This window comes from Hipposideros armiger, unplaced genomic scaffold, assembly GCF_001890085.2.
Source record: "Hipposideros armiger isolate ML-2016 unplaced genomic scaffold, ASM189008v1 scaffold_522, whole genome shotgun sequence".
Lineage (NCBI taxonomy): Eukaryota > Metazoa > Chordata > Mammalia > Chiroptera > Hipposideridae > Hipposideros > Hipposideros armiger.
The window spans coordinates 901,903-918,471 of NW_017731872.1; the positions used below are offsets into that span (position 1 = coordinate 901,903).

Sequence of the window (16,569 nt, forward strand, 5' to 3'; positions counted from 1 at the left end):
TGTGAGCTGGTGCAGTGTCATGATGCAAGAGCCATGAATTGTTGGTGAAAAGTTCAGGTTGTCTAATTTTTCACGCAGCCTTTTCACCACTTCCAAATAGTAAACTTGGTTAACTGTTTGTCCAGTTGGTACAAATTCATAATGAATAATCCCTCTGATCTCAATAAAGGTTAGCAGCATCATTGCAACCAGTTTGCGAACTTAATTGTCTGACCTCATGTATATCACTGTATAGAAGGTTCTTAAGGCAGTACTCACCCTTACTTCCTGAGATGTACTCTCTTTCCGTCTCTATTAAAAACAAGTACTGGTTATGATCCACTACATTAATTAAATAGTCCACTAATGGGTCACAATCCAAAGTTTGAGGTACATTGTCCTATAGGAACTTAAAGTCCTGGATGCAGAGAGATATGGCTTGTGGCCTGTATTCCTATCCCTATGGGCCCAGAGAAGAAAAGGCAAAGGGTGGACATGTGGGGCTATGTTATGTGTCATAGAGAATGTAGGCTGGGATTAAACACTGAAAACTAGTTTTCACTTTGCCTTTGTTTACTTGAGTTGACTGTATTGACTGTCTTTAATGACTTCTGTTATGATGATGCTCAGTATAAAATACTTGAGTACCTGCTCTGTATCAGGTACTTTACATAGAGCCTCCATAATTTAGTGTTTGCCTCACCTTTATAAGGCAAATTTTATTATTCACCATAATAAAAACTCGTTCTTTCCATTTCCTGTTCTGCCAGAATGGCCAAGGGAAACAGCTTGGAATGGTCCATGGAGCTGACCATGTTCTATGACATCAGGCCTTACCTTGATTTTAGATGTGGGCAGTGTCTCCTTCATGGGTTTTGATCCTTCTACCTTTTCTCATCAGAATATGCCATCAAGGTTTTCAGACAAAGCTAGTGGCTCTAGGAAGGTTTTGTTCTTGAGAAACCAGGTTCCAGTGGCAGAGGTAGAAATGGCCGCAGAGAAGGCTCTCTTTCTTTAGTATTTAGATGTCTCTGGAAATTGCTGCCTGTGTTCATCTCACTCTGATGCTTCATGGAAACAGTCTGCAGAGAAACTGAGAATGAAGGCTGTGAAATGCAGCTGAGACACAGGATAATGTAGCATGCTTTAAGATTGGGGGCTGTCCCCAGAGGCATGGTGTTCCATATTTGCTGCTGCTGGATACCAAGCCACAACTTTAGATTGTCTCTGTCGCATCACTGAAGATTGTCATAATCTTCTCTGTAAACACTGTAAGTAGTAACTGGTATGCCTTCTACTAGGCAGACTGAGTCTGTCAGAACCCAGATTCAAGGAGCTTCTCAATTAGGTAACAAACAACTTTTTACTAATGTATGTTTTTATTTATGAGGCCAGATTCATTATACAATTCCCTAAAACAGCAAAAAATTCTTATATTATATTTAAAAGAGCATTAGATTTAACTCGATTTTATATTCTGTTCTAGGCCCAGCTTTGCATGACTTGTGGTGATGCCTGAGTCATAATTTCTGCTTATATGGGAGGGACAATGAGTTGAACTGGATGATATCTAACAGCATTTCCTATTTCTAGATTCCACATTTCTGTTCAAGTGTAAGAAATTAGATTAGTTCATTATGCAGTTCATCATACTTTATATATTGTTGAATTCAATAGATACTTCCATGTGCATAGCTGGGGACACTATCAGATAAGGCCACCTAATCTCCAGGAAGTTCTAGTGAACATGTCCGTCATACACTTGGCCTTTATAAGGTTGACCTGCCACAAGTTGCATTGGGGTTAATACAAAAGATAGTAGTTTTTTTGGTGTTTTTTTTCCCTGTTTAGCCATATTTTTACCTACCCTTTGAGAAGAAGGGAGAATTTGTTTGTCAGCAGTATCTTTTGCTGACCACTAAGCTAAATTCCAAGGGAAAATGCAAATAAAAAAGAATTGCCCTTTGGACTATTAGAATCTAGTGAAGGAGATAAAGTAAATGCAAGAAAAAATGTGGAAAATACAAACAGCACACAACAAATAATTATGTGTTCATTAGTAGCATCTGTATGGAGCTGGTATGTAAGTGCTGGGAAATGCTGGAACATTTAGGGTATTGAAAATCCAGAGGTTCCTCAGGGGTGACTGAAAAATGGGTATCAGATCCTGCAGCCTTTTTCCTCCTCCTTTCCCGAAACTGTGGAGAGAAAGTTGAATATTTCCTCCCAAATAAGGAGTTCGTAGTCTAGTCCATTGGTTGGTAAATTATGGCTCATAGGCCACAACCTGGCTAGTGCTTGTTTGTATAAATAAAGTTTATTGGAGCACATCATACTCATTTATGAGTTGTTTCTGGTGGCTGTTTTTATGCTTTAATAACAGAATTGAGGAGTAGGGACAGAGACTGCATGCCCTGCAAAGTCATTTACCATCTGGTCTTTTACAGGAAGTTTGCTGACTCTGCTCCAGTTGCTTCTTCATGTAAACACAAACTAAACACATGTACACAGTAAATACTCACAACTGATTGTCTGGTTAGGGTCTCGCAAACTAACAGATTTCAGTGGAGCTTTGTGTAAGCATGTCTCTGCATTTATTCCCAATTATTTTTATGTTTTTTAATGGAGTACCAAACAGCTCAAACCCCTTTGGCATCCTATACTACACCTGTTTAATTCATTATTGTGTATGTGTGTTTGTTGTCTTTTAAGTGAATATAGAAATCCCTCATTTTGACTTCACTTTTTTATCACAGCAGTTGCACTCTGGTTTCATGTGCTTTGGGAACCTAAAAAAGCAACGGAGTCTCAAAACTAACTCATTTTTTTTAAGTTTGTATATGACATTATGCTCACATGTCTAAATAAATATTATGTATATTTTTGCCTCGTTGGAATGAAAATGTGTGTCACAGACTGTATGTGCGAAGTTTTCTTTGGCTGCCTGCAGTTACAGCACTGTGCAAAATGCTGAGCTCTCTTTGTTGCTTGTGTGCTGACTAATCAAAGAATTGATTTTTTTCCCCTTTTACATTTTTATAATCAGAAGATTATTTCTCAAGTTGAATTCTTTGCTCATGTTTTAATTTTCAAAGATTAATATATGTAATGCTTTATCAAGAAGATGATACAAGAAAAGGAGATACAAAATGTATTTAATGAAACAGAAATATTAATAGTTCCCTTTTTATATGTAAGCAAAATGGAGATTTCTTAAAATAGAAAATCAGTGAATTGCTTTTGAATAACACACTGGCATTGTATGTGGTTTAAAACTATTATGTGGTTTAGTATAGAAATAAACATTACTTTTGTATTACTCTGCATATTTAGCTGAAATGTGGAGTCTGCTTTTCCTCTGTGCATTTTCTTTTAGGCTAGGGATTTTAAGGCCAGCTGAGTTACTTTCTATAATAATTGTAGAGTTTTTCAAAATTTTCTCTCATTTCTTTTAAAATGATGTGGACATTTCCATTCTTTGGGTATAAAAAATCTGTATTTATAAATATTCTCAATATTTCATACAATTTCCACCACTAGTTTTATCTTCAACTATATAGAATTTGCTTTTACTTTTCTCAGAGAAATCAGATTGGGAGGAGACAGTCATGTTTCTTTCCCCTGATGATTATACATAATTTTTTACTATTCTGTTACCTTCTTGTCCACACAGATTGTCTCTGGAGGCAGAGAAAACAGGTAGAGGAAGGCTAATAGGAAGCATGACTTGACTCCTCTTCACCCTCCATCATCAGAGCTGTCTGCCTTAGAGGTCTGGCCTGGTTGTGGACTGATAGCTAAAGATGGGAATAAGTTGCTACTGTGGGAATAGCTGTAGTCCCAGTTTTTGGTCTATAGAGAAGGTTCTAGAGGCTAACTCACTGGAGTCTAAATACTCGCTATTCAGATGTTGTTCAAACAGCATCAGCATTCCCTGGGAGCTGGTTAGAAATGCAACATCTCAGCTGAATTGGAATCTGCTTTTCTCCAGGGCCCCCACAGGATTCATGAGAACCCTAAATTTTGGGAAACATTGGTCTAGATCATTGGTTTCCCAGAAAGATCAAGCACTAGATTCACCTTTGGAGATGATTAAAAACTACAGAATCCTGGTCCCAGCCCCCTGAGATATTGATTCTCTAGGTTTGGGGTCATCCTGCTGCCCAACCAGATGTAGGACCACTGGTTTGAAATGGATCACCTGTGGTTGGTAAAGGGATGTTCGAGGAGGTGACTCACTGCTGAGTGTGTATTGGAGGTCTGCAGCTGGCTTTGGTCCCACAGTCTAGCCTGCTGTGAGCTTCCCTTTCTCTGAGACTTCATATAAGGGTGGACAGGTCATACCTGAAGAGTCTGTGGAGGTGTGCAGGCCACTGGACTAGTAGTGTGCCAGCAGTGCGGGCATCTCCACCTGACAGCGATGAAGATTTGCAGGCAGTCTAGCTACCCAGCCTCCCATTCCCTTCTCTTCCAGTTCCCATGGAAACAGATTGCAGGGAAACTGGGCATGGTGCTATCTTTACCCTGTTTTTGGCGATCTGAGGTCTGTTTCCATGGTAACCAGAAGAGACAGTGATGGCGGTAGAGTAGCTAGACTGCTTTTAAATTTCAATGGCCTCTGTCCTCACTATAAAACCTTCTTTTGCCCAAGTTTATCTCTAGGCCAGGGATCCGCGTGGCTCTGAATGTGGCCATGACTCATCTGTGGGGAGAGGTGGGGGAAGAAGAAGAAAAGAAATAGAGCTCTTAAAGTATCTTTGAAAATGCCAATTATTTCCTTTTCTTCCAGGAAGCCATTTTTAGGTGTTGATATAAGTTACTTAAATGTCATATTTAGCTATTATTTCTTGTATAGCTTTATTGAATATAATAACATGTTTTTACTCAAAGGAAGTGAAGGGAGAAGTCATTTCAATAGGAGTGATTTGTCTGATGTGGGGAATCCCAAAAGTTAGTGGGTGTGCAGTGAATATTGACTGGCTGTGTGTGTAGCGGTGGGAATGAAGGCCTAGTGGAGTGAAAGAGGGCCGGTTAGCAGGGGCAGGATTCATGCCTTAGTTAAACGGGCAAGTTTTGGTAAGGAAATAGGTAAACACACCTGATGTTGACCTATTTAAGTAATTATTTGAAGATGAGCATATTAAATTCTAATCTAATAGGCCCTGGATTTTAACTCTTTAAGTGTTCAACCACAGAATGGAGTTTAGCGGGTCTCATTGAGATGCTGTATTTTTCCTTTCCCTTCCCCTCTCTTTTTCCCACCTTTCGTAGAGCCTGGTTGACTGACCACCCCTTCCACACATCTTCCAAGGGTCTGAAAACAGTGTCATCCTGCCCTTCTTCTGTGCACCACATTGCTGCCATAACTGTTTCTTGAGGGCCTGCTAGATGTTCTGATGCCACGTGCATACCTTTCTTGTATTTTCTCATTTAGTCGTCACAACTGTCTTACAGTTATATTAATGCCTCATTTGACAGATGCAGCGACTGAGGCTCAGAGAAGATGTATAATTTGCCTGATAGGATATGGCGGGCTGCTCAGCAGAGTTGTCATTCTAAGCCCTGTCTGACCCCAAAGCCGTGCTGGCTTCTCTGAGCACAGAGCGCCCCATGGAGTGAGCATCTGTGTCAGTGCCAAGGGGGCTCGCAGAGTCCCTGACTGCAATAGTTTGTCACCTAATGGGAGCTGCTATCAGCACCCCCCCCCATTCTCTCTATCATTTCCTCCAACCAGCCAGCCCAAATAAACAGGCAGTTCCTTGCTCTTTGATGTTAGTTTTGTGTATTTACATATGGGCATTTTCCTATTTCAAATGTATTTATCAATATATTTATTTTTAAGTCAAAATGGGCAAAATTTAGTTTTGATGATTGCATGCTTCCTCTTGGGGTATTTTGGGAACACTGGCCTAGAGAGAGTATTTTGGTGAAAAGCAGCAACAGCTTGCTTTCCTGTGAGGAACAAAATCAAATGCTCATTCTTGCTGTTTGAGGGAACAAATTTACTTCACTAGACTGTAGGGAGGTGAGGGAGTGAGGAGATGTTGTACGTTGTGGTCAAGTCCCCTCCTGTCCTCCTGCCTTCCCTTCCCTTCCACCACCTGTGCCTCCCTCTGGTCCTCTCAGGGCTTCTTTCTGAAGAAGCTTGCTGAGGGCTCCACTGCACAACGGGTTAGAATGAGTCAGTTCCTACTTGTCGACTCCAGAGGGGAAGGGAATAAATAAGGGCTAGATTTTGAGAGGAAAAAAGGAAGAACTGAAAGAAGATGCTATTTTAAATGCAGAGAAAGTCTCCTGTCAGGCTGACAGGGTCCCTGGCATACTTAGATCATGAAAGGCCTCACAGATACTGTGTAGCTAACACTGCAAAGTGATGGGAACAAGAACAGTGATTTCAGGTTCCAAAATTTCCTCTTGCTGCTAGAGCCCTGCAGTTTTCTTTGGTGGTATCTCAGGTATTCTCGTGTCCAGATCTGATGGTGGACATGTAAGACAGATTCACTCAGCATCAAGGTTACTGATGCCTGGTTGAGTACACTATTTGGAATGAGATAGTTTCAGTAGGTGCTGATAAGTGCTTCTAAAGCTGAGCAAACTCCACTAACTCACAAACACATGGCCTAAGGTACTGCAAGAGACTGCTTCTGATCACACTGGGCTTCTGGAGGGGCCAGTCCTATATGACAGGAGGGCACGTCTCCACTGCCTGGCCTACTGGGTGGGACATGAAGTACCTGTCTGTAGTTTTTCCCCCATAAATAATACTCATTTTCTTTCCCTGAGTAAGAGTACATGCATAGCCTTTGTTACCAAGGCAGCAGAAATTGGTCTAATGAACTCTTTTTGCTTGGCTGGAGGTCTCCGGAACACACAGGGACAGGGTTTGTATAGTCCCATTAGTAAATACCAGGCAGCCTTTCTCTGAATTCTCTGCCCCCTTTGACAGCTGCTCTTCAGGACAGATACACTTTCGTGGCCCTGCCTCATTCAGCCTTCCAGGAAGACGTGAAACTCAATCAGTGTTGCCCTAATATATGTGGAGTCAGGCACTGCTTGTCAAATGGCTTGGTGTGCTCGGGCCTTGCACAGATGTAATGTTCATCATTGTGTGTAACTGTACCAGCGAGAGCTCGTTTGTCACACTCTCAGACTGGTTGCTGCTGGTGACATCAGCTCTGGGGGCCAACCTCAGACAGTACCATTTTGTGTTACATTTTTTTTCAGACATCTGCTGAAATGTTTATCTCCTTGGATTTCTGTGATCAGATTAAGTTGTTTGTCAAAGCTAACTGACTCGGCTAAATGAATTCTGTTTTCAGAATTTGGTATGATTCAAATGGTAGCTTTAGCTCTTATATGAGAACTTGTGGCTTCTCTAAGGTAGTCATAGAATCTGTGATCATCCTGGGGTGATGTGTGATACATTGCATATTGTTTTTTCTTCTAGTTCCCTTAGTTGAGAGAAACAGCACAGTAGTTGAATGGAAGTTTAAGTTCTAAGAGAATATGGGATGGGTCTGTATCTGTGTCTGCTCTGCAGACAATGGGAATCTCCTTTTCTCTCCACACGTAAGGAGGACTTCTCCTCAATTTTGTTTTAATGAGCATATTCAGGCAGTAAGGAGTCTTGCTCCCAGGGCACAAATTGCTAAACAACCGTGTGTGTGTGTGTGTGTGTGTGAGAGAGAGAGAGAGAGAGAGAGAGAGAGAGAGAGAGAGAGAGAGAGAGAGAGACCCACAGTTGTACCTGCATTAAATTGAGCACTGATATTGATGTCTGCTGGCTGCTGGTCAGAGCTTTACAGGTCCCAGGTGTCAGCGAGGTGCCTCTCAGGTGCTCACTGTATGTCTCCTTTTTCCCATGCCTGTTCCAGACAAGATAGACTTTTCTTTGGACATATCTAAGAAAAATATTTTGGGGTATTTATAGCCACTACTAGCCACCTCAAACTGGATATTGAGTTGTAAAAAGCTGCAAAGTGGAAAGTTTCTTTGTTCTCCTGATGGAATATATTTTTCAGAAAATGAATATGAACAAACAAGGTAAAACTACTTAATGAAAATGTAGGCATTTCCTGTGTCTTTTGATTAAAGAGGCCAATGTGGAGCTGGTCTGGAGCTTTGTAAACAGGGACATTTAGGAAACTCCTTTGCTAATGCAAGAAATGAAATTATGTAGATTGTTCATTTCTGTAGGGTGCATCAGCTGTTTTATTGTTGATCAATTTTTATTAGCTTTTAAAGTGTTGGCGGTTCTTTTCCAACACCTCCTGTTGTGTAGAGGAGCACTGAATTTATTAAGCTGTTGGGAAAGGTTGGTAGGATGTCCTCTCTGTGCAGTTGCATTTGTGGGGCCTTGTCAAAGCTCAAGAAAAGCACATAAAGGGTTTAAAAAATCAGCACTTTACAAAGGGAACAAATCAAAGAGGGAAAAGGACAGAAGAGAGGCAGACCTTGCATGATTATTTTCTGGCAAGGGGATAGAAAACCTTGGTTAAATTTATTTATTACTGTCTATTGCTGTTTTTTAAATTTGACTTTTCAATATGAAAAAATGAAAAGATTGACTATCAAGAGCAAGTTTAAAAGCAAGTTCCCTTTTTGCCACTTTTTTCTCCTTTTCTACCACATTTCATACCAAATAGCTCACCCACACATTTTCTCTAATTTTGTATCCTTTCCCGTTTCTCTCTGTTATTAATTTTAGCTGACATAGAATGATTTTGAGCTTAGATTTTTATCTGTTGAGAACTTAAAAAAAAAAAAAAGAACAGGCCACATCATCTGATTAACTGTGAGGTAAGATGTGTCTAATTAGGTCAGATAAGAACTCAGAGAGGGTGGATGGGGTATATTCTCAGACATAATTTATTTGTCATCTGCTGAGGTGAGTTGTAATCATTGTAGCCACTATTATTTCTTTAATATTTATTAGTGACCAGTGTTTTGTGTTTTGTTTCCTCATTCAGTGCACCATACTTCTATGAAGTAGGCGCCCTCATTGCTTCCATTTTACAGATTAGGAAACTGAGGTTCAGAGAGGTTAAGTAACTGCCAAAATCACACATAGCCTGGAGTGAGGTAAACCCAAGGTAGTCTGACTCAGAGCCTGGCCTTTTGTCCTCTGGCCTGTTTGTGTTTAAAGTTCTCATTAGAGCGTGTTTTAAATGTTAGGGGGGTTGGCACTTCCTGTGCTTCAGACTCCCAGTTGGCGTTTCTCCACGTGGCGTGCCCGCCAGGGTTTGAGTGCCCTGTGGCCAGCAGGCTCCTTATGTATTGTGCCCTTGGTACTTTGTGCAGCTGAGGCAGGATAGAGGTAATAGAGTGCTAAGGAGATGACCCAGCTGAAGCTCAGATGCAATTCAGTGCAGTATAACCAGCATTTATTGGGGACCTGGTGTATTCTAGTCCCCATTATCAATGCTGAGGATACAAAGATTAGAAAGAAAAGGTTTCTGTTAGAAAAACCTCCATAGAAAGAGGCGAGAATATAGGCACCATGGGTACTGATATGCAGGCAGGAGCTGTGTTTTTTCTAAGGCCCTCCTTTTTTGCTGTTAGGAAATCTTGAGACTGACTGGTAGTTGCTAAGGTCTAAACTGTCTGTTCATGAGGTAGAGGAACTCATGTGGAGAAGCCGGGTGTCTCTCTACGAGGGGAGGGTGACACCTGATTCAAGCTCTTGTCAAAAACAGATCCTCAGGTTTCTTTTCTCTATTTTTTCTTACATCTGCCTCACTAAAAGTCCATTGCCACTTTGAACTAAAATTAGCCCATAGTTGAGATTTTTTTTTTATTAAGCAGAACAGTCCACCTTTTTTTTTCTTTTTTAGCTGAACCATCCTGCCACCTGTTGGCAGCTCAGCAGCAGCTCAGGTTGGGCCGGGAATCAAACTGCTGTTGCTCAGAGCTCAAACTCTTGAGCAAGCTCTTAGCCAACTGAGCTACTCGGCCGGCCAGTATAACTCTTAATGTATCAATTTTTATGTTCTGAATTTACAACAGTGCCTCAGTTGTTAAGGTTAGAACTCTCTCTTCATCTTTCAGTGTTCCTTTCTCCCTGGAACTTCTCTAATGGGTAGAACAGTGATGGCTCACCAGACACAGGCACGGGGCCTTAGCTCCCAGAGTCTCTATGGCCTGGAGCCCTTCAGGCTGCTTAGTCTAGCTGTCACCTAGGTAACCGACACTAGGCCAGCAAAACAGTCTGTCCACAGTGAGAGGAAATAAAAAATGAAACTGCAGTGTTAATTCTTTATGCACTACAAAATTTTTTAATGTTACTAGATTTTGTAAAAAAGGCTGTTTCACTTCTCTATTGGATTTTGGCCTCTGTGCCCAGAGTGTGACCTGAGTGTTTCCTGAATTGCATATATCTATTTTTGCAGTGTATTTTTATGAAACCTCTGATCTGTTGAATGCAGTTAAGTTTTCATTCCCCAGTGATTCCTAGGAGGACTGCATTTTATAAAAGTTTTTATGAACAAGTGGTAAAGCAAACATATTCCACAACTTACTTGGTTAGGTTTTGTGGGTGTTCATATTTTTTAAAAAATGTCCCTTCCTGTGGGGGTGTTTTTCTGTTTGGTATGCTCTATTTCCTTAGTAACTGTTGCTCTGTTATGGGAGGGACTTAATGACATTTTTCAAGTGCAATATTGAATTAATTTATTTTCTGGTTAGTCCTGCCCATCTTCCCAGTATAAGTAGAATGTGTGTGTGTGTGTGTGTGTGTGTGTGTGTAGACTATAGAATGATGGTAGCGTGCTTGCTGTAGAGGGGGCTCTTAACATGTGGCTCAGGATTACTCTGTGATCTTGCATCCTGGGTAAGTTTCCACTTTCTTTATGTTTCCTCTCTTTTTCCCCCTTGGCTTTCCTGATATGAGTATTATCACTTAAAGGCATTTTGGTTTAGGGAACTATCTGAGATTTAGAAGTAGCATGGGAAGAACAGTGATTGTAGGGGCAAGAGACCCAGGCATTAGTCCTGAGTCTTCTGCATACTAGCTTTGGGGGCTAAGTTATTTTACCTCTGTGGGGTTAGAGTTTTCTCTCTGTGGCTTGAGAGAATTTAAAGCAATGACCTCTACAGGCCTTTACTAGATAGGACATTCTGTGAAGTGTGAGTGCAGTGGGAATTGCTCATAATCACTGTCTCATCCTAACTAGTGGCGTGGTAGGAAAAGCTCTTGCCAATTCAGGGGCTCAGAGTCAGAACTGCAGAATAGTCTATCAGCCCAGGAACCACTGCTTGTCAGTTCACGGCTCGGGGTGGGTTTGCTTTGTAGGTGTTTGCTGAGCCCTTCTGTTTGTACCCCTTTGAACACAAATGACATCCGTCCATCCATCCATCCATCCATCCATCCAAGAAACCAGTGTTTACTGAGTGCCTACCAGGTGCTAGGCAGTGTCTTAGGTGCTGAGGGGAAATGGACAGTCAGCCAGTCACTGTTCTTGTCCTCATGGTGCTTAAAGTCTAGTGGGAGAGATGGACACTAAGCGGTCACAATCCTTGTGTGAAGCCATGACTATGGCAAGTTCTGGGAAGCCTAGTATCTGGGTTCTGAATTTAGCCTGGGGGATGATCAAGTGGGCATCTCTGAGGAGGGTTGTTTGAGCTGAGACTAGATGGTGAGCAGAAAATCATGAGCAAGAGCCACACGAGAGTGACAGATCGGGACAAGCAGGGGAGACAGTACTTGTCAGCTTCTCTGCCTTTTTGCTGAGTCTTGGTTGGTTACTAAACTGTGAAAGCAGACTGCTGTTTCCCAACCCTTTGGGTCATCTGACACTTTCTTACTGAGCATGGCTGGGTTTCTGGCCCTGTTCCAGATGATTGAGTCCCTCACTGAACAGAAGAAAGACTCCTGGTTCGGGAGACCTCCATCTCTTTCTTGTATATTTCTAGAAAGTATATCTTTTCTGTGTTGTCAGCGGTTAGGAAGAAAACATTTATAGCCCTTCTAGTTTCATTTTAACTTGAAAACTGCATATGAGGAGACTCAGAGTGTATGTAGGAATATGCAGGCTATCTATTAATGAATTAACACAATTGTGTCCCTTCATCCTTTGTTGGGAATCACACACATCATGCCCTGAAAATCCTGGTCAAGACCATGCCTGAGCCGTAAAATGAGCTGTTACACACCTGTGGTAATGCCTCCATTTTACAAGAAGTAAAGTTAAGAATCTGTGAGTGTGATAATGACAGTAAAAGAAAAATCACTTTGTTGTTTCTTCTATTTCTAGCCACATCTGCCTTAATCTTTCCCATAGCTATTTGAAATATGATATAGGATAACTTCATTTCTTAAAAAGCGAGGTAGCATACCTTTTGCAATGAAACAAAATATAAACAAAAAAAACCCCACAATAAAACAACAAAAACCTCACCACATTTCAGTTTGTCTCTGAGTTCAGAGAAAGAACAAAGTCTAACATTTCTGTGCATTGAAAGCATCATAGAAAAGGGCAAAGAAAATTAAGATTTTAGGGCAGGTGGGATTTTGTTATTATCTGGCAATTCCACTTCCTAAAATTGGTAACGATTGTGTACATGATTAGTTTACTTTAGAAGTTCGTGCAGGACTTTGGGATGCTGATACTGTGTGTTGGTCATTTTATGTGGAATGTTTAAATTCATAGAAAAAACATTACTCACATCTTCAAGCACTTCAAAACCACCATTTATATAAATGATTTTTAATTAAAATAAAATTTTTACCTACTCATTAAACTTAAGGACCCCTACTAAGCTACGCCTTAACAGATATTGTTACTGCAGCTGCATGAAGGCAGTACAATTGAATTTCTTAATATAATTAAATTCCTTCACTAACACCCAATGTTCTTCTTTATAGTTAATCTGTATTAGTGGTATTTTATTATATTAATATTTATATTTACAGAAACATGAAGGTTTTAACAGAGGTTTCCTTTCTGTTATGCGCTTTCTTAAATTCTTTTTCTTTTCTCTAGTTTGATGGTGAAAAAGAGGAATAAGGTTACATTTTCTAAAAATTGGCTGTAAGTGGAATAGAATGAAGTGATAGTAATGAAAAAAGTTTCTTTTCTCCAATACTGATGATTCATATTGGGGATTCCATTTTAAAAGTCTGGTCTTTTCGGCTTCTGACATTCTTGTTAATGTTGTTTCTTGTATACTATAACAACATTGAAATATCTGAAAGTATTTTGTAAACTGTTTTTATTATTATGTAGTATATATGGAATAGTTTATAGATTAAATTTGGTTTTCCTTTCCACTCTAAAAAAATTAACATGGGCCTTTGTTTCCCCCTTAAGAGTCATTTTTTAAAACTTGAGTCCTTCCTAGACTGCTGATGGCAGTGGTTATGAACCTCAGACTGCACTCCTAAGACCTCGGGAACAAGCCTGGGAAATGGGCTTCTTCAGGGTGTCTGTGAACTACGAGTAACCTGGGGAAGGACATTTGCACATTGTGTGACCTTTGTAACTGTCCTTAGAGAGGTTTGGAGCAGTGAACCCCGTGTTGTTTTGTTTTGCTCTCCCACCCTTTTACAGGTACTCAGGAAAAAGTGCCGTAGCTACCCCTTCCCCAGAGCTCCCCCAGTGCCCAGATTGTGGTCATGAGCATAGCTCTGGGTGGCCTTTTCTTTTTCTTTTTTGGCCTCTGTAGGTCTACTAAATTTAATGTTCCTATTGGTCACCAGGAAAGTGATCTCTTTCTTTTTAATTTCAGCAAGGGGAGAGGCGAAGCACAGAAAGCAGCAGATCAGACCATACCTAGCTCCACTGGAGCGGCTGTGATCGGTGGAAGATGCTGGCTGCTGAGTGGCTGAGGAGGCCATCATTCTAAGGTGGAAAAGCAGGTCTCAGTGGGACAGCATCCTCTGCTCCTGGGCTCACCATGGCCTACGCTCTCTGGCTGGACGGCTGACGTGACTGTGTGCCCCAAGTGTGCACGCTCCTGGACTGGGTGCTGTCCCAGGTACTGCCTGCTCTTGGGGAGCAAGGCAGGTGGGCATCAAATGCTACCAAAAGCCAGACGGGGCAGAGTGATGGACTCCGACAAGCTAAGATGGAAGTGACCTGAGGCCTTGCCCAGGCGGTTTCCTCTTGACAGGACAGCTTAAGAGTCGGAACACAGGCTTGTCTGAGGAGCAGTATGCAGGAAGCTGGTTTTCAGGCCACAAATGCTTTCACAGGTGAGAATCCTCCACACTTAAATGAAAACTTTATTTCAACTCTTAGTTGATAGGTAATAAAATACCAAACAACTTTATAAAATGAATGTACATTTGCATTTATGAACTGAAGGCCATACAAACTTAAGGGGCCTAGGCTGAGATGGTGTCTGATTTTTACAAAACAGTAACATGTTTTCCTTCTAAGTAGCAATTTGAAAAAGCATTTGACATTTTATGATTCTGCTTTTGTTGAGCAATAGGGCACACATAATATCCTGCAAGTCACTGTTCGCTGAAGGAAATGTGTCACTTGCAGAGCAATATATAGGGAATGTGGTTTTTTTTTATAGAACTGCGATGACTCTTGGAGTGAAAAAAATTATTTCTGATGAGTAACCTCTCCCTCCCCATGTTTAGTTTTTTTCCTCAGATTTGTTTGTGTGTAAATGGTGGTGCAGTAGCAACTCTGCTGAACTAGCCTTGCAGTGAGGGTGCTTCTCCTAGAAATGAGCTCATGGAGAAGCCCTGGTGTAACTATCTGACACTGATTTCCCCCTGGCTGCCAGTTTGAACATTTTGCAGGGAACCGCTTAGTCTGGCTGATGCCCTAGAGTCATGGCCTGAGACACAGGGGCTTTTAAATTTGGGTCCTGGTTCTTTGTCTGATTTGCTTAACATCCCAGGAAGCCACTTAATTCTTCTGGGCCTGTGGCTCCTTGTGTATAAAATGGGGTCTGTGAAGTTGAAGACCCTCATAGAATTCAGGAAAAACAGTTTTACATAAAAAGAGGTGGGTTTTTGTTGCTGTTGTTTTTTTTAAAAAGGGAGGATTATAGAATAATCACAAGAAGTGACCATATTCTCTGGTCCTGTGAGTTCTAAAAGTTTGTAGCTTTTCAAATTTCGTGGAGAGAGCAGGTCAGGTTGTCAGAGTGCCTGGAGAGAGGCTGTGATTTAGGCTTGGGAGGCACACAGACTTGGATTAGTCTCCGCCTTCTCCACTGACTAGAGCTCTGAACCTGGACATTCACTGAGCATCTTTCCATTTGCCTTTGCTGAGCTGTAAATGGAGGTGGTCCTGTGCAGCTCTCACAGTGCTGCTTTGAGGAAAATGAGACAATATATGTGAGACACAGAACACAGATTTTGAAGCTTTCCAGGCCTCGGCTGTTTCCTGATGTGGAGTCCCAGTGTGGAGCCAGGTTGCCTGGTCCAGGCCTTGCTGCTTCTCGTGCTCAGACCTTTGAGTGAACTCCTTAGACCTCTAGGCATTTACATCTGTAACATGGGAACCTCCATCTTGGGGGTGGTGCTGGAGAAGGTCCTCCTAGGGTGGTCATGGCCCATTGAAAATGAGTGTAACAGCTTTTTAAACATAGATTCAGAAGAATACACAAAATTGAGCTTTTTAGGACCATCTTCAGACTTCCAGCCTGGCTGTCCTGAAACCATGCCCTTTTTGTCCTCCTTTAATGTGTACACTTAAGCTGTTACAGTCACATAAGCTGCTCCTTCATGGAATGTCACCTCCCCCTCCGGGCAGAGGGTGACCTGCAGAGCTGTGACACGAAGCACCTCTGTGAAGTGGCCATGGGTACTGCCTTCAAACTCTTCTTCCCTATTTTCCAGGAGACAGCTGGGAGGACAGACATCTATGTGGTGCATGGAAAGAAGCTCTTAGAAGCAGTTCTAAGAGGAAGAGGGAATAGGAAAAGAGAAGGATGAGAAGATGGGACAAAAAGAACCTGAGGAAGATTGGCACATGGTTCACAATGTAGACTAGTTCAGAGGTGGGCTTCTAGGCACAGTCTCCTCGCTCTCCTGAACCTGGCGCTGGTCTGTTGGAGCTCATACTTACATAGTTGTGTCCAGTCCTCACCACGTGTTGGGGTACTCTGCAGGTCCTCTGCCCTGAGGGAAAGGAATCGTCTATCCCTTCAGGATCCTGCTGACCTGAGTCTGGAGCCTTGGGACAGTAGGCTTTGAATAATGGAAGCCCCTAGGTTCTGCCTGGAGAATTCTCAGTAGTAAGGACAGTGCCTGGCACATTTATTAAGGCCCAAGCGAATGGCAGCTGTTACTGTGACTATTACTGCTCTGGTTGTGGGCTATGGACAGGGCCCTGTGTCATCTCCCCACACGCTTGCTCTCAGCCATCCTCTTGAAGCTCCTCCCCCGCTCATATTTTCTTATCTTCCTCTAGCTCATAGTTTTCTCAAGAACTCTGTTTCTTTACAAATTTGGCCTCCTCTCAGTTGCATTAGCCCACCTGAATAATAATCATACTACTATTAGTAGTAAAATAATAACCATGACTAATATTTTAGAGAACTGACTGCATACTTGACCTGTGTTACCTCTGTCAGTTTTATAACAACTCTGAAGCCAGTGTTAGCGTGCTGGTGTTGCTGGTGCAG

At 41.7% G+C, this 16,569-nt stretch overlaps 1 protein-coding gene across 20 annotated transcripts in view; it reads left to right on the forward strand.

The window, feature by feature from the left end:
* Window positions 1-16,569, forward strand: part of LDLRAD4 (low density lipoprotein receptor class A domain containing 4) — a 578,686-nt gene that overhangs the window by 233,885 nt on the left and 328,232 nt on the right. For 17 of the 20 annotated variants that reach the window (XM_019668244.1, XM_019668230.1, XM_019668249.1 and 14 more), the window contains one exon: window positions 13,705-14,170. The exons of 2 other annotated variants lie outside the window; for them this stretch is intronic. In XM_019668244.1, the coding sequence (XP_019523789.1) occupies window positions 14,131-14,170 (40 nt within the window). In that variant the 5' untranslated portion in view covers window positions 13,705-14,130. Of the gene's footprint in view, window positions 1-10,722; window positions 10,808-13,704; window positions 14,171-16,569 lie in introns of those variants that run through there. One more of the 20 variants, XM_019668246.1, reaches the window with a different exon arrangement.